General features: G+C 45.1%; 1 protein-coding gene across 1 annotated transcript in view; it reads right to left on the reverse strand.

Moving 5' to 3' along the window:
• Positions 1–15,877, reverse strand: part of CDC45 (cell division cycle 45) — a 548,847-nt gene that overhangs the window by 114,163 nt on the left and 418,807 nt on the right. Inside the window, exon 15 of the mRNA XM_069215317.1 lies at positions 9,827–9,910. Coding sequence (XP_069071418.1) covers positions 9,827–9,910 — 84 coding nt within the window. The remainder of the gene's footprint in view (positions 1–9,826; positions 9,911–15,877) is intronic.

Genomic DNA, 15,877 nt, shown 5'->3' on the forward strand with positions numbered 1-15,877 from the left:
GTAGGAATTCAGGAGCCATGCTGTCAAGCTCAGAGAGGGAAGGTTGGGATGTAGGATTCTGCCTTCCATTCTGCTCAGGAGATCCGGTCTGCACGGCAACCTCCTGTGAGGTCTTTCCGATAAGTTGAGTAGGTCCGTGTACCAGAATTGGCGGGGCCATTGTGGCGCTATCAGAATCATTCTGGTTCTGGAGTTGTAAAATTTGTTGATTACTGCCGGTATGAGGGGAATCGGTGGAAAGGCGTAGAGAAATGTCCCTGACCAGTTGATCAACAGGGCATTCCCTTGAGATCCCGGACGGCAGAACCTGGATGCGAAGTCTGGGCATTTCTTGTTTGTTTCGTCTGCAAAGAGATCCAACTGAGGTCGACCCCATTGACCGAAGATGTCCTCGACGACTTCGTCGTGTAGCACCCAGTCGTGTGCGTCTTCCAGATGTCTGCTCAGGAAATCTGCCTCTACGTTTTGCTGACCTGGCAGGTGTACCGCTGTGATAGACATTCCCCTGGCCAGGAGCCAATGCCATATCGTTTGGGATTCTCGAGACAGAGGTAGTGATCTTGTTCCCCCCTGTTTGTTCAGGTAATACATTGTGGTTGTATTGTCTGTCTGAATTAGGATAGATTTCCCCTGAACCAATGGAGAGAAAGATTTGAGAGCCAGATGGACTGCTCTGAGTTCCAGTAGATTTATGTGATAGTTCTTTTCCTTGTCGGACCACAGACCCTGAGCTTGGAAGGAACCCAGATGAGCACCCCAACCCTGAAGAGACGCATCCGTTACCAGAGTGTCGACTGGAATTGTCTGGTGAAACGGAGAACCTATCGACAGGTGAGGTCTGTGCATCCACCATTGTAGTGATTGAAAAGCCACTGCTGGTAGTCGAACTCTGTCCTCCCAGTGACCAGTCTTTTGGCTCCAATTGTTCTCTAATGCCTCCTGAAGGGGCCTCATGCGTAGCCTGGCATTCGGGACAATGAAGATGCATGAAGCCATGGAGCCCAGAAGCGATGTCACCTGACGAGCTGTAGGTGCATCGGCTGTTAATAGTTGTTGACACTTCCTGTGGATTGATAAAAGTCGTTCCTCCGAAGGATACACTCTTTGGAGCTCTGTGTTTAGTATCGCTCCCAGGTAGTGGAGGTTTTGTGTTGGAATCAAGGTTGACTTGTCGTGGTTGATTTGAAGACCTAGAGACTCGAAAGTTCTTAGAACGATATCTCGATGTTTTCTCGCCTGATCCGGAGATGAGGCCTTCACTAGCCAGTCGTCCAGGTAGGGGTAGACGAATATTTTTTGTCTTCGAAGGTGTGCCGCTACCACTGCTACACATTTTGAAAAGACTCGGGGTGCAGACTTCAGGCCGAATGGAAGGACTCTGAATTGGTAGTGCTGTGACGCTATCTGGAAACGTAAAAATTTCCGATGTTTGGTTGCTATTGGGATGTGAAAATATGCATCCTGTAGGTCGATGGAGCACATCCAGTCTCCCTGATGCAGTTGCGGGACAATCTGGTGAAGGGCTAGCATCCTGAACTTTTGTTTTCTTATGTACTTGTTCAGGAGCCGTAAGTCCAGAATTGGCCTGAAGAGGCCCTGTTGACCTTTTTTCGCCACCAGAAAGTAACGGGAGTACACCCCTTTTCCTTTTTGTGCCGGAGGAACCTTTTCTACAGCTTTCTTTTGTAGGAGTGCGAGAACTTCCTTGCGTAGCAGGCTGAGATGAGAAGGAAAACACCTTGCTGGCGGCAAGTGTGGAGGAGGTTTTTTGAAAAGGAGAGAATAGCCATGTTCGACAATATTGAGCACCCATTTGTCTTTTGTGATTGAGTGCCACTCGCGAAGATGATGCGTAACACTTCCCCCCACCGGAGTGGTGCACAGTGCTGAGGGAAGCAATGCCTCATTGCTTTGATGGTGTCTTTGCTGTAGACTGTTGAGGTCTACTTGACCCTCTGTCTCTTGTGGGTCTACGTGCCTGAAACAGGGGACGTCCCTGTCGTTGTTGTGGCCTTTGAGACCAGTGAGGGGTTTGAACCCTCTGCTGGAATGGTCGTCTGTCATACGGCCTGTACCTCCGCCTGAAGTCTTTTTTACGTTCCAGGCCCACTGCCCTCATCGTGTCGACTTCCGTTTTCATTCGGGCCATCTCTTCATCCGCGTGGGTACCGAACAACGAACTCCCGCTGAATGGGAGGTTAAAAATGCGCTGCTGTGCTTCCTGTTTCAGACCCGTGAGCCGTAGCCAGGAAGACCTCCTAGCGCAGATTCCGTGCGCATACCCATGCGCAGCCAAATCCGCCCCGTCCGCCGCCGCGCTGATGACCTGGTTAGATACTAGGCCCCCTTCCTGCAAGATTTCTTGGAAGTCCTGTCTATCTTCCCTGGGCAACTTTTCTGTAAATCTGTGGAGTGAGTCCCACAGAGAGCGGTCATATCTGCCCAGAAGTGCTGAGGCGCTGGAGACCTTCATAGCAGATGCCGCCGTACCGCACATCTTTCTCCCCAGAGAGTCTAGGTGTCTGCTCTCCTTATTCGGGGGGACTGTGGAAGATGATGCCACAGAGTGTGTTTTTCTGGCTGCGGCTAAGATCACAGAGTCCGGTGGCGGATCCTTCCGCAGGAATAAAGGATCTTGTTCCGGAGCTTTGTATTTCTTTTGAATCCTAGCCGGGGCAGACTTGAGAGTGGCTGGAGACAGAAAAGTGTCCATAGTCGGTTGCAGCAAACCCGGTACTAGTGGCAGCAGTTTTCTCGAGACTGATCTGTGTTGTAGGGTCTCAAAGATAACTGAGGATGAGGTGGCCGGCTCCGGTACCTCAATATTTAGCTTCTGCGCTCCCCTTAGAAGAACCTCATTAAAAGTGGTGATATCATCCACCGGGGAAATCCTAGCAGGTGGAGAATCTGTGAGTGTGGGGGAGTAGCGCCCAACAGACGATCCTGAAGAAGACCAAGAAGGTGATCTTCTGCGTGGTGTTCGTGACCTGGTTCTCCTTCGGGAACGGGACCTGCTCCGAGAGGCTGTAGCAGAGTGTGCAGGTCTTGTGGTCGGCTGACGAGAAGCAGAACGAGCCCGTCCTGCTCTAGCTGTAGGCGATGGCGTTCTCGGTAATGAGGCAGTAGGAGAATACATCCTAGAGTATTGTGAATCCGGGGATGCTGCCGGTCTATTCAGGCTCTCTAACCATCTGGGTGATAGAGTGATGGGAGAAACATGCCCCGATGCTCTGGAATGGGATGATGCACTCCTTATAGAGACCACCGGTGAGGGAGCTTTGTCCGCTGGCTCTACTGCCTGTGACACAGCTGAAGGTTGTGTCGACGTCGATTGTATCCTCGACGTCGAAGGTTGCGATGGCTGATCTGTTCTCGACGTCGAAGGTCTTGACGTCAGAGGTCTTGCCGTCGAGTGTCTTGACGCCGATCGCCTATCGCGGGACCTGGACCTACTCGCCGTCGTGTGTCTCGACGTTGAGTGGCGAGTGGTCGACGGTGGATGTTCATGCCGTCGAGGTGTTTTTGGTGTCGTGTCCTTCGACGCCAAGGGGTGAGACGTTCTCAACGGCGAACGGGAGCGCCGGAGATGGCTCGACGCCGAACGGCGGCCTGCCGTCGACGGAGATGTACCCCTGTGTCCATGCTTCGACGTTTTGTCCCTCGACGTCGGTCTGGTCGCCGTCGACGGCGATCTATGCCGGTGAGACGGTGGTGCTGATGACGTCGATGGAGAACAAACAGGAACAATCCTACCTGTCGACGTCGATCGGGCCATTCCTTCTGCTGTAGGTCTGGGAAGTGAAGAGGATGTTGACTTTTTCCTCTCCTGAAGCCCATGTAGCCTGATCTTCTCTCTGTCTTTGAGAGTCCTCCTTGACATGTTCTTACAATACTTGCAGGTGTCAGGACAGTGACTCTGTGGCAGGCAGACAATACACAGAGAGTGTGGGTCTGACTGGGCTTTCTTCTTCCCACAAGAAGGACATTTTACAAAAAGAGATGGCATTTTCTGTCAAAAAAGACTTCCAAACTCAGACAAAAGATGTTATCTGTCGAGTAAATAGGAAAAACACTTTTTAAGGATTTTTCTGAAGAAAAACTCAGAAAAACTGAGAGCTCAATGCTCCAGGATCCTCTCAGAAGAAGCCAGAAAAAAGAACTGACCTAACTGTGAACCAACTGTCACCTTCCCTTCACCCCTGAGGCATGGTGGGATACTGGAGGTGCTCAGGGTCTTAAAGGCACGGTGCCAAAGTTTTTATGGTTCTCCTGTGTTAACCTGCATGCAGCCTATTGGCTAAGAATGCTTCATTGTTTTTCAATGTAGTTTTTTCTATTTTTCTCTGCTATTTACTGCTGTTTACTTCCCTAAGTCCAGTTTTTGGGGGCTTAGGTAGATATTTATGATCTATTGTGATTTTATAATATAAAAAAAAAAAAAAAAAAAAAAAACTTCATAGAAATAAAGCATTTTAGCCTATTTATGATTATAGCCTGCATTGCTGTTTTACACATGATAATATGTATGTATTTTATATATATGCTCCGGGGTCCCCGCACAAGGGCGGGAATATTCAATGTTTATGACTATTGATGAGGATCCCCTGGAAGAGAAGGTGTTGTGAACGTCGACGATACCGTGGTCGCTGTTACCGTCGACACGGTCGTCGACGGGGCGGTCGTCGACGGTTGTTTTTTCACCAAAAAGAGTTTTTCTGACTCTTTTTGTGGTGACAGAGACAGGGATGGTTTCTTTGAGGTGCTTTTCCGGTGTAACGGCGTAGTAGGTTCTGAATGAACCTTTTTTGGTCCATGTTTAACTGCCTCTTCAGTTAAGACTTGTTTAGTCTTTTTGTGCATTTTTCTTGGTGGTTCATCCGCACCTCTATCTCTCTCACCTGTTCTTTTCTGAGGGCGAGAAGTTTGTGGTGACTCTTCGCTGTCTGATGAAGGATGCTCTAAGGCTTTCTGTTTTTGGAGCCATAAGAGAAGTCTACCCTCTCGGTCTTTGAGGGTTTTTTGACTAAAGGTGCGACAGATTTTGCAGTCTCTCACCTTATGGTCTGGATGAAGGCAGTAAATACACTTCTTGTGGGGGTCATCAATATGTAGTCTCTTCTTCCCACAGTTGTCACAGTCTCTGAACAGACCCTTCTTTGCCTTTTCAGACATAGTAAAGTTGTAACTAGTTTCCTGAGAGAAAAAACAATCTTCAGTCAGAAAATAGGAAAAAAACTGAGCAGAGCTCAGGGAGACTCCCTTCACACGACGTGCGGTAGAAAATCTGAGGGAATTCAGCCTCTGTTGGGAGTGTTTGGGAGGGGCTGAATCCTGATTGGTTGATACTCAAGTTTGGGTCTTTTCACAAAACAAAGTGGATAGACTGTAAAATACCTTATGAGGCCTACTTGGGCCTACTGGTTTTATTTTTACTGACTTACTGCTTTTTATATATTTAAGTTTACCGTGAGGCTCCCACCTAGACGACGGGGATGATTCAAGCATGTGAATCTATGAAAGATCCAATACTGGAGAAGCCAGGGCTCTCTAGGGGTAGCTGTGGATGAGCTGCAAAGACTTATCGAGGAGACATGCAAAGCTTATACAATACCACAGTAGTCACACAGTAACTTATCACACATGAAAGGAACCACACGGTGTTACAAAAATAAAGGTACTTTATTATGGTAACACAATACTAGATTACTTGTAGGAAGTCCCCCAACTAGAGGCAGGTACACACTATATACATATCACTATACATCTATATCACTATACATCCCTATATCTCTCTAGATATATATCTATATATCTATATATCTATATATCTATATATCTAAATATCTAAATATCTAAATATCTAAATATCTAAATATCTAAATATCTATATCTCAGTCCTAGCCACCCCCCGAAACAGGCAACTCACTGGCAGCAGGCACAGTACGTTGCAGTGAGGCCCAATCAGCACACCTGAGTCCCACATCGCTGGAGCAGCAGAGAGGAGACTGTTCTTGACAGGATAAAGTGCTTGAACAGGGGCATTCTTCAATCCAAAAGGCATCACTGTGAAATTGATAGTGCCCACTAGGAGTGGAGAATGCTGTCTTGGGTTTGGCCTCCTCTGATAATTTGATCTGTCAGTATCCAGCAGTTAAGTCAAAGGTGGTAAGATACTTGGCAGAGTATCTATCAGCTCATCTGCCCCAGGGATTAGATGATCATCAGTTTTTGTTACGGTATGGATAAGTTACATACCTGTAAATCCTAGTTCTCTTCCATGGGTATCCTCATCAAAGTCAGAAACATTAAATATTCCTGCACTCGTGCTGGGACCCCGGAGCATACATAAAATACACACATGTAGAAGTATGAAATATACACGAAAAATATATAGCATTTTTAGTAGACAATTTTCATACCAAACTCATGCATACATGTGTACAACAGCAATGCAGACTATATTGATAAACAGGCTAAAATGCTTTATTTCTATGGAGTTTTTTTTTTTTTTTTTTTTTAAAACAGTCCCTTTCAAATTTACAAGAAGAGAAAATCTTTCCAAAGCCCCATAGCTGGGCCCAGAGAAAGAAGCAGTAGCAACACCAGTGACAAATAGGGAAGAAAAACTACATTGAAAACAATGGAGCATTATTAGCCAATAGGCTGCATGCAGGTTAACACAGCAGAACCATAAAATTCTGGCACCGTGCCTTTAAGACCCTGAGCACCTCCAGTATCCCACCATGCCTCAGGGGTGAAGGAGAGGTGACAGTTGGTTCACAGTTAGGTCAGTTCTTTTTTACGTGAAAACGTATCCAACAGATTAGAGAGATGGTCCGTCCTGCACTTCTAGGAGACTTGCGTCCGGGGAGGAGGGTGGGTTGTTTATGACTTTGAGGATACCCCTGGAAGAGAACTAGGACTTACAGGTAAGTAACTTATCCTTCTCTTCCAGGGGATCCTCATCAATAGTCATAAACATCGAATAGCCCATCCCCTATCTCTGCGGACTGTCTAATAGAAGTGCAGGAAAAGATATACACTATGCAAACAAATTTCTCAGAGACGCTTGCCCAACTTGAGCGTCTGCTCTGGCATCTGAGTCCAAACAGTAATGCCTAGTAAATGTATGTACAGACTTCCATGTAGCAGAACTTACAGATTTCAGAGATTGGAACATTATTAAGGAGGGCAGCAGTAGCCACTTTTCCTCTTGTTGAATGAGCCTTAGGCCTAGCCAATACCGGTTTGTTAGCCAATTGATATTCAGTAACAATACATGAAACTATCCCTCTAGATATTGTTTGTTTCGAGGCTGCATCGCCTGTTCTCATATGATCGTAATTTACAAATAGGTGGTGAGATCGTCTAATCAATTTGGTCTTATTCAAGTAAAATTTTAGCACTCTTTTCAAATCCAGAGAGCGTAAAGCTTTCTCCGCCGGAGTACCCGGATTGGAAAACAAAGTTGGTAGTGAAATAGTCTGATTAATGTGAAAATCTGACACCACCTTCGGTAAGAATGATGGATGAGTTTGTAGAACACCTCTATTTTCATGGAAAACTGTGTACGGTTCCTTGGAGGACAAAGCCTGAATTTCACTGACCCTCCTCCCCCAAGTAATGGCTACGAGAAAAGCTGTATTCCACGTAAGGTGTTGTAAAGAAGCTTTGTGGATAGGCTCGAAAGGAGGGCCCATGAGTCTAGATAATACTATGTTTAGTTCCCATGGAGGAGAGGGTTTTCGAATGGGTGGAAATACCTTCTTCAAACCTTCTAAGAAAGCCTTGACTACTAGTCTTGTAAAAAAGGATTCCTGAGAAGGTGACTTACGATAGGCTGTAATGGCAGATAAATGTACCTTAATAGATGATACCTGCAGACCCGATTTTGCCAAATGGAGTAGGTAAGACAGTATGACCTCCTCCTGAGCCAGTATAAGATTCTGACCTTGCTGACGACACCATATGTAGAACCTCTTCCACTTGAAAGCTTAAGAACGCCACGTGGAAGGCTGCCTGGACTCCTTTAAGATATTCATGCATTCCTGCGAGAGCCCTAGATGCTCATGCTGCAGGAATTCAGGAGCCATGCAGTCAAGCTCAGAGAGGGTAGGTTGGGGTGAAATATCCTGCCCCCCAGCCTGCAAAGGAGATCCGGTCTGCACGGCAGCCTCCTGTGAGGTTGTTTCGATAGGTTGAGGAGATCTGTGTACCAGAACTGAGGAGGCCATTGCGGAGCTTTGAGAATCATTCTGGTGCTGGATCTGTAAAGTTTGTTGATCAACGCAGGTATGAGGGGGATCAGTGGAAAAGCGTAGAGAAATATCCCTGAGGGCATTCCCTCGAGATCCCAGACGGTAGAACCTGGACGTGAAGTCTGTGCATTTCCTGTTTACCTCGTCTGCAAAGAGATCCAATTGAGGCCGACCCCATTGAGCGAAGATGTCTTCGACGACTTCGTCGTGCAGGACCCAATCGTGGGCATCCTCGAGGTGTCTGCTCAGGAAGTCCGCCTCCCCATTTTGTTGACCTGGTAGGTGAACCACTGTAAGCGACATTCCTCTTGCTAGGAGCCAATGCCAGATTGTCTGAGACTCCTGAGATAGGGGCAGGGATCTCGTTCCCCCTTGTCTGTTCAAATAATACATTGTGGTCGTACTGTCCATTGTACTAGGAGAGATTTCCCCTGAATCGATGGAGCAAAAGACTTGAGAGCCAGATGGACTGCTCTGAGCTCCAGCATTTTTATGATTCTCCTGTGTTAACCTGCATGCAGCCTATTGGCTAAGAATGCTCCACTGTTTTTCAATGTAGTTTTTTCTTCTTTTTCTCTGATGTTACTACTGCTTATTTCCCTAGGCCCAGTTATGGGGCTTTGGCAAATATTATTTCTCTTATTGTAATTTTGAAAAGGACTATTTAAAAAAAAAAAAAAAAAAACTCCATAGAAATAAAGCATTTTTGCCTGTTTATGATTATAGTCTGCATTGCTGTTTTACACATGTATATATGAGTTTAGTATGAAAGTTTGTCTACTAAAAATGCTATATATATATATATATATATATATATATATATATATATATATATATATATATATATATATATATATATATGTATGTATGTTTGGTGCATATTTCATACTTTATATGTATGTATTTTACATATGCTCCGGGGGCCCCGCACATGGGAGGGAAGATTCAATGTTTATGACTATTGATGAGGATCCCCTGGAAGAGAAAAGCCTGATCTTGGCCCTGTCTTCACTGAGGCGCATCTCACAGGGAGCAGCGACTGCAATTAAGCTCAAGCCGACGCTGACGGGCTCCTTTCTACCTTGTGCGTCTCTGGGCCTTGTGGTCCGAGGCCGCCTCTCTCCAGTAGTAAAGCAAAGTCTGGAGCAATGTCCCATCAGTTTATATTGGGTAAACTATGATCAAATCGAACAGTGGTTTTTGCATTCATGTTCAAATAAATACCTCGTCATTTTTTTTAATTTCTTTTAAATCGATAATGTACCAGCAAAACGTCCCATTATTTTCTGTTTAATCAATACCTACTTTATTTGCAGATTTCTACTACGTTTTCAAACAAATGAAGGTTCCATTTATACGTACATCAGAGAGGATTCTTGTGTATATCTATTAAGTCATACCCTCTTGTAAAATAGGTAACACCCCCAAATGCATATTTTTTGGTTAAGCTTCAGGCCCTCCCTCAACCTTCACTAGCCTGGATAAATCACTGGCAAAGCCAAAGCTATTACATTAAGGCGGACAGATTATCAAATAAGAGTGTGATTTAAACAAAGTAAGCTACTTACAGAGCACACAAATGACTTGAGCAAGTATTTGCTGAGTAAACACAGGGATGCTGGCTTAGAAAACATTTTCACATCTGGTGTGCCCTTGAAAAAAGAATTAAGAAAAAGCAGTTAAGAACAAATGACACTATTGATAAAGTGTAAAAAGAGATTCATGTTCCATTCAAACACAGAATTAAGATGGGAATGTTACTTAACGAATACAGCACAGATTTTCTCTTTAAACAAAATATCTCCGTTCTTGTGAGACATCATACAACACATATAAACATAAAAAGATTAAAAAAAAAAATTCAACAAAATCTTTAGGAAGCAACCTTTGCTGTCTAGAGAGCTACTTAAACCCAATTAGTCAAATAAGGTATACTGGACTGAAATCACTGTTTAAAAAAAAAAAAGTGAAAATTAATCAGGAAATGGTGTTCCCTGCAAAAGGCTGCTTTGGAAGTAAAGGTTTAAAAAAAAAAAAAAAAAAAATGTTTTTTAAATATCCCCCTCCTTCAAGAATACCAGAGGCTGCACAGGTCACACACACGGCATGTGTCTCTGAAGCAGCTGGTTTCCAAAGACCAGCATGATGAGGAAATAAGACCACCTGCACTGTCCATCATCCTGGTCTCTGGTGAGGAGGGTGTGATGTTCACGATTTCAGACGATACAATGGAGAAGAAAAAGTTACTTCACTAACTATATTTTGGTTGCATACTGCAGCTACCCGCAGAATTCTCACCTACAGAATAACCCAAGGCGCCAGAAAATTTTCATAGATCTTCTATGCCGGTAACTGTTCAGAAGTGGCGCCCACATGAACACCCAAACCCAAGTAATTTCCCCTTCTATTTTTTCATGCTTTTAGAGATCGGGACAAAAGAAGTGGTAGATCAACTCTGACAGTGCCTTGCAGCCACAATTCGGACATTTTTTTTTTTTAAATGGTAGCCTATGACCAGTCTTCAGAACAGGGAAGTGTGTAGGATCAGTGAAGAATGTGCAAGCAGATACAGCAAACAGATATGTGCCAAAGTTAACTATTTCTTCTAATGGATTCCTCACCTTTTAAATAAATTATAAAGCAGTACCTCCTCCCAAATGGTGGATCTCAATGACTGGCCAGAGAAAGAAATTCTGGAGCATATAATGTGCAAAACCGACATTCTTTCTCACTTAAGAGTTTACACAATAGTACTTTCCAAAAGGCTGCAAAGATTCCTATGTTGCACCCAACAGATTTCAGCCACAGGGACACTTCTGTATCCCTAATGGAAGGGACACAGATTCCCTCTGGTAGTTCCCTTCAGACAAGGGCAGAACACATTTGAAGCACAAAACTATCCCACATGACAACATCCTCTTCAGGATCACTTTGCCCTTGTAACTCGTGTATTCCATACCGAGCTGGTCGATAGACCAGATCTCTTTTGTGTAGTCAGTATAGTGACTAACTGTCCAGCTGGTGCAGTCTTCACCTGCTCAGTGGGATGTGTCAGAGGTTAGAAGAAAGGGTTATCGACTGACCCAGATGGAAAAGCAGCTACCACCTTTGGCAGAAAAGCTGCTTTAGTATTCATTAGCAGTTTGTCTAGGTAGAAGCACAAGCGAAATAGGCAGAAAACACCTGCAGCAGACACCACAAGTAGGTAACAGCCACAAGAAAGTCTTAAAAATCAAACAACATAATTAACCAATGTGTGTAGGGGTTCAAACAGAGCCTCCATCAAAACAGTCAAGACCACATTTGAATTTCATTTGATGTAAAAGGTCCAGAATCAAACATATATGTCAGTCCCTTCAGAAACCTGATGACAATCTGAGACTAGAATAAAGAAGGCGTGTGAAGTAGACAAATGCAGAAAGGGCAGCAATGTAACCCTGGCTGTACCCAAACTGTGCTCTAATGGAATAGCAAGGGCACAGCACAATATGTGAGAAAGACGTACTTTTGGTGGGTCCACAGTTCAGTCACCATTTGACAAAACAGTTCCACTTCCCTGAGTAAGCACATTTATTGGAGGGCCAACAAGCTGCTTATGATACTGATTACCTGTGGCAGAAAGAGCTCAAGTATGTCCCCTCAATCTCCAGGCATGAAAGGGGAGGCTCTTTGGGCTGCAGAACCTGACCCTTCGAATGGGAAAGTAAGTCTGGCCAGAGAGGCAGATGGAGAGTGGGAAACAAGGAATGTCTCAGGAGGTGTATCACCCTCCCCTTGAGCAGTCTGGGGTGATCAGAACAACTTGGGCCCAGTTCTGCCAAATTTTACACAGAACCCGAAAAATCAAGAGAATTGGAGGAAACCACCTCAACTAAAACACCCCTACCCCCAAAACTGCCTGGAGGATATACAGACGGGAACAGAACTGTAAACAGTGGAAAAAAAATCCAGATTTGCTGGGGTGGGTTGGGGGTGTTGTAACAGCACAGGATAAAGGTCATCCAACCCACCTGCAGGAGGAGAAGCTACTCCTGGCTGGCAAGATGATGCTAATTCAGACTGGAGGCCCAGAGATGTCGAGTCTTCAAATTAGTTGGAGACCAACAAGAGTTTTTGCTCACATGTCCAAGTGTAGGGCCTTAGTGCAGAAACAAACCTTGAGACCCAATTTCCTCCATGCTTGTTGACATACATTGCAGCCATATTGTGTGCCAAGATCTGGAAAAAAACAACTGCAAAGAGGTGGGAAGAAGGCTTTCAGGACCAGGTGACTAGCCTGCAGTTCAAACAGGTAAAGTGAAGGGCCTGCTTCTCTGCAGACCAAAGGTCAATGTAGTCCAGTTCCTCTAGATACTACGTGGATGCATCCATGATCACTGTCGGAAGATGATAAAAGGTCTTTTTAAAATTTGCTCCTCCACTGATCACAAACCCAGGGTCTGCCACAGGGTCCTGACAGATCGTTACTATGTTTGTAAGATCTCCCTAGTACTCGAACCACTGCAAGCAAAGACATGAGTGGAGAGGTCTGCATGCATGAGTAACCAACATAATACAGGAAGGCAGAAGACCTAGCAGGTGAAGAACCATGAGGACTGGAATTTGAGTCCACTCACAGAAAAATAGCTAATAGCCTGAATGTTCAGACTTATTAGAATGGAGAAAGGCCCTCAAAGATTGCATCCAGTAGTGCCGCTGTAGAAAGAGGTGATGAAAGGGCTCTAGAATAGACTCTGCATGTTGGTGAAAAAGTCCAAGTCCAACAACAAGGATGCCATTCCCTACCGGTGGGTCGACACAATCTGCAGTGAGTTAGTCTTGATTAGTCAGTCGTCAAAGTAAAGGCACATTGAGATATGACTTCAAAGGTGCCACACCCACTGCCATCCCCTTCATGAAGGCTCAAGGTACAAATGTCAATCCAAACAGAAGGCCGCAAACTGGTCGAGTGTGGACCCTACGATCAAAAACATAGGTACTTCCTGTGCCATTCTTCCACTTTCTGTAGCAGAAACCACTGAATCAGGGACAGCTTTAACTTTTCTATGCACAAGAAAAAGGTTGAGACCATGACCTCTAACATTACAGGAAGACTGCTGTACTTTTTGCGAATAGGACACTCCAAGAGTACTGCTCCTGCCCAATTTCCTGCTCTGGGACCAACTCCACTGCTTTACTTCAACAGAGCTGCCACCTCCTACTGCAGAATCTGAAGCTGATCCTCTGATTAAATGTACTGGTGGGAAGGCAAGGAATATGAGGAGCAGGCTGGGGAAGGATAGAGCATACCCACTTTCTATTTATTGCATGACTAACAGGTCTAAGGTCAGGGCCTTTCAAGCTTGCAGAAAGGAGGATACTGGCTGCACATGTTTTCTTCCCAGGTCCTACAGAGGATGTCAAGGGGAGCTGCTGAGTTTGACAACCCTTTCCTTTGCATCTGCCCCTGCATTTGCACAGAGGCTGATTTAGCTGTCTGACCGGATGGGAAGACTGCCAAAAGAAAAAGCGTTTTGAAAAGCTCTGAAGATTTCAAACTGCTTACAGTCACGGGCAAGGAATTAAGCAACCAAGGAAAAAGCAGTGACCCTCCGTGCCTTAAACATTTCCAAAGCCTTGTCCCAAACAGGAGAGGTCAGTTGTAGGGCATATCAACGAGATACACCTGCACATCTTTAGAGAACCCAGTGGACCTAATCCAGGCATGCCTTATCAGTGCTACTGAGGCTGACCACAGAATCCAGTATCTCCAGGTCAGCCCTGATAATCTTCGACAAGGCATCTTGACCATCCTAGACTACTACAGCAAAGTGGTCCTTATGGTGGGCTGGAAGGTTTGGGACTACCAGTTTCACAGCCTCCCATATGACAATGAGCTCGAAGTCAGGTTGGATTCATCTATCAGAAGGGCCAAGCTGTCAGCCGAGAAGAGTTTCTTGCAGATAGTCTAACTTTATGTACTCTGTGTCTGGTGCAGACGTCACAAAAGCACCTGCATTCTGTTTCACACTGGGCAAAGCCTACACCACAGACTCTTTGGTGAGCAGTGACCCAAAAAGAAGACCAAGTCTCCAGGGTGAGTCTGTGCTGCCTACCAACATGCCATTAACGCAGCAGAGGTCGGTTTGACAAGCTCTAGGCCTCCCTCCTGGGCCTGTGAAGGCTATGTTTCGTCCTAGGGTGTTCCCGAGTAGGAACATGTGCCGGTAAACGTATTGTGTTGCTGGGAAAGGCTTCAGCAAGGAAGAAGTAGTGGCAAGTGGCTTGGAGTTAGAATATATCCAGATGTCATCAGATGCTTTATCTGAGGGGAATCCTTAGTATGAATGGTGCAGAGGGTAAACCCACTAGTGGAAACCCTAACAGAGCCACAAATGGACACATGGGCCTCAACAGAAAGGTATATCAGAGGGAATCACACCCTGCCTTAACAATGCCATCAGGGAAGTGAGGAACTGAGCTGGATCAGCTCCTGGTGCATCTCGGCTGTGTAATGGAATGATGGCAGAAGACCTCGTGATGGGTGCCAGAGCAGGCTGCTCTGGCAATGTCATCTAGGTGCCCCAATTCAGAGAAGGCTCCAAAAGAAGTGGAATGTGCCAACTTTGATCAGCTCCAACGGGGAGGGCAATGTGCTATTGCCTCTTTTTGGGCTTCCTCTTGTGCTCTTTGGATGATTTCAACTAGGCAGAAGGAGAAGACTTTGAGGGAGACCACAATCAGAATCAAATTAGACATGTTACATGTAAGAGCTACAAAACAAAATGGCTTTCTGTTCGATGGCTTTTGGGTGCATGAGGCCCCAGGTGTTGCATTACTATGTTGTGCTTCATCCCATGCATCACAGACAGACCTCATTGTAGGCCTGTAATGAGCATCTCCCCAGTGCAACAGGTTTTAATAGCCTGGCGGTTTGGTGGTGACATCTGTTTGCACTGCAGCGATGACGTCTTGGGGGGGGGGGGGTTGGGGGAGCTTAAGAAATATGCTTGATTCACCCTTGCGATGGGAGTCCCACATCAATCTCTCAAAACCAGTACCATGTTAACGTACCTCTAGGTTTAAAACATTCACTGTTCAATAACAATATCATTTATAAAGAACCAAATTAAAAAAAAAAATCAGAGCTAATCAGCCTCATGACTACAACGTGGGAGACCATTTTCCTTCGATTTTGTTAGAACAAGTGTGAATCAATATTATGTAGTCAGACACTGAATGGGGATGCAAATGGGTCACATGAGAGTTTATGTGAGATATCACTTCTGGAGATCTACAATTACAGGTAAGTAACTTATTTCTTCTCCAGAATCCGATCTTTCTTAGATGCAACTTGCTTGAATAAGAACAGCAGAAGTAACTCATTGAAACAGACAGTGAAGAACCACTTGACAAACTGTAGCATCTCTTTGCACTGTAGATGCGAGGCAATAATGCCAAGTGAATGTGAGTTTGTCATTCCAGGTTGTTACACAACAAATGTCCAATAATGAAACTCCAGCCACCAGAGCTGTTGACGTTGATACACTTAGTTAAATGCGCCAAGATTTTTGCCTTATTGTGACAGTACATAATGGAAGCAGATACCCAGCAAGCTAGTGATTGTTTTGGGCAGTTCT

This window comes from Pleurodeles waltl, chromosome 11, assembly GCF_031143425.1.
Source record: "Pleurodeles waltl isolate 20211129_DDA chromosome 11, aPleWal1.hap1.20221129, whole genome shotgun sequence".
Lineage (NCBI taxonomy): Eukaryota > Metazoa > Chordata > Amphibia > Caudata > Salamandridae > Pleurodeles > Pleurodeles waltl.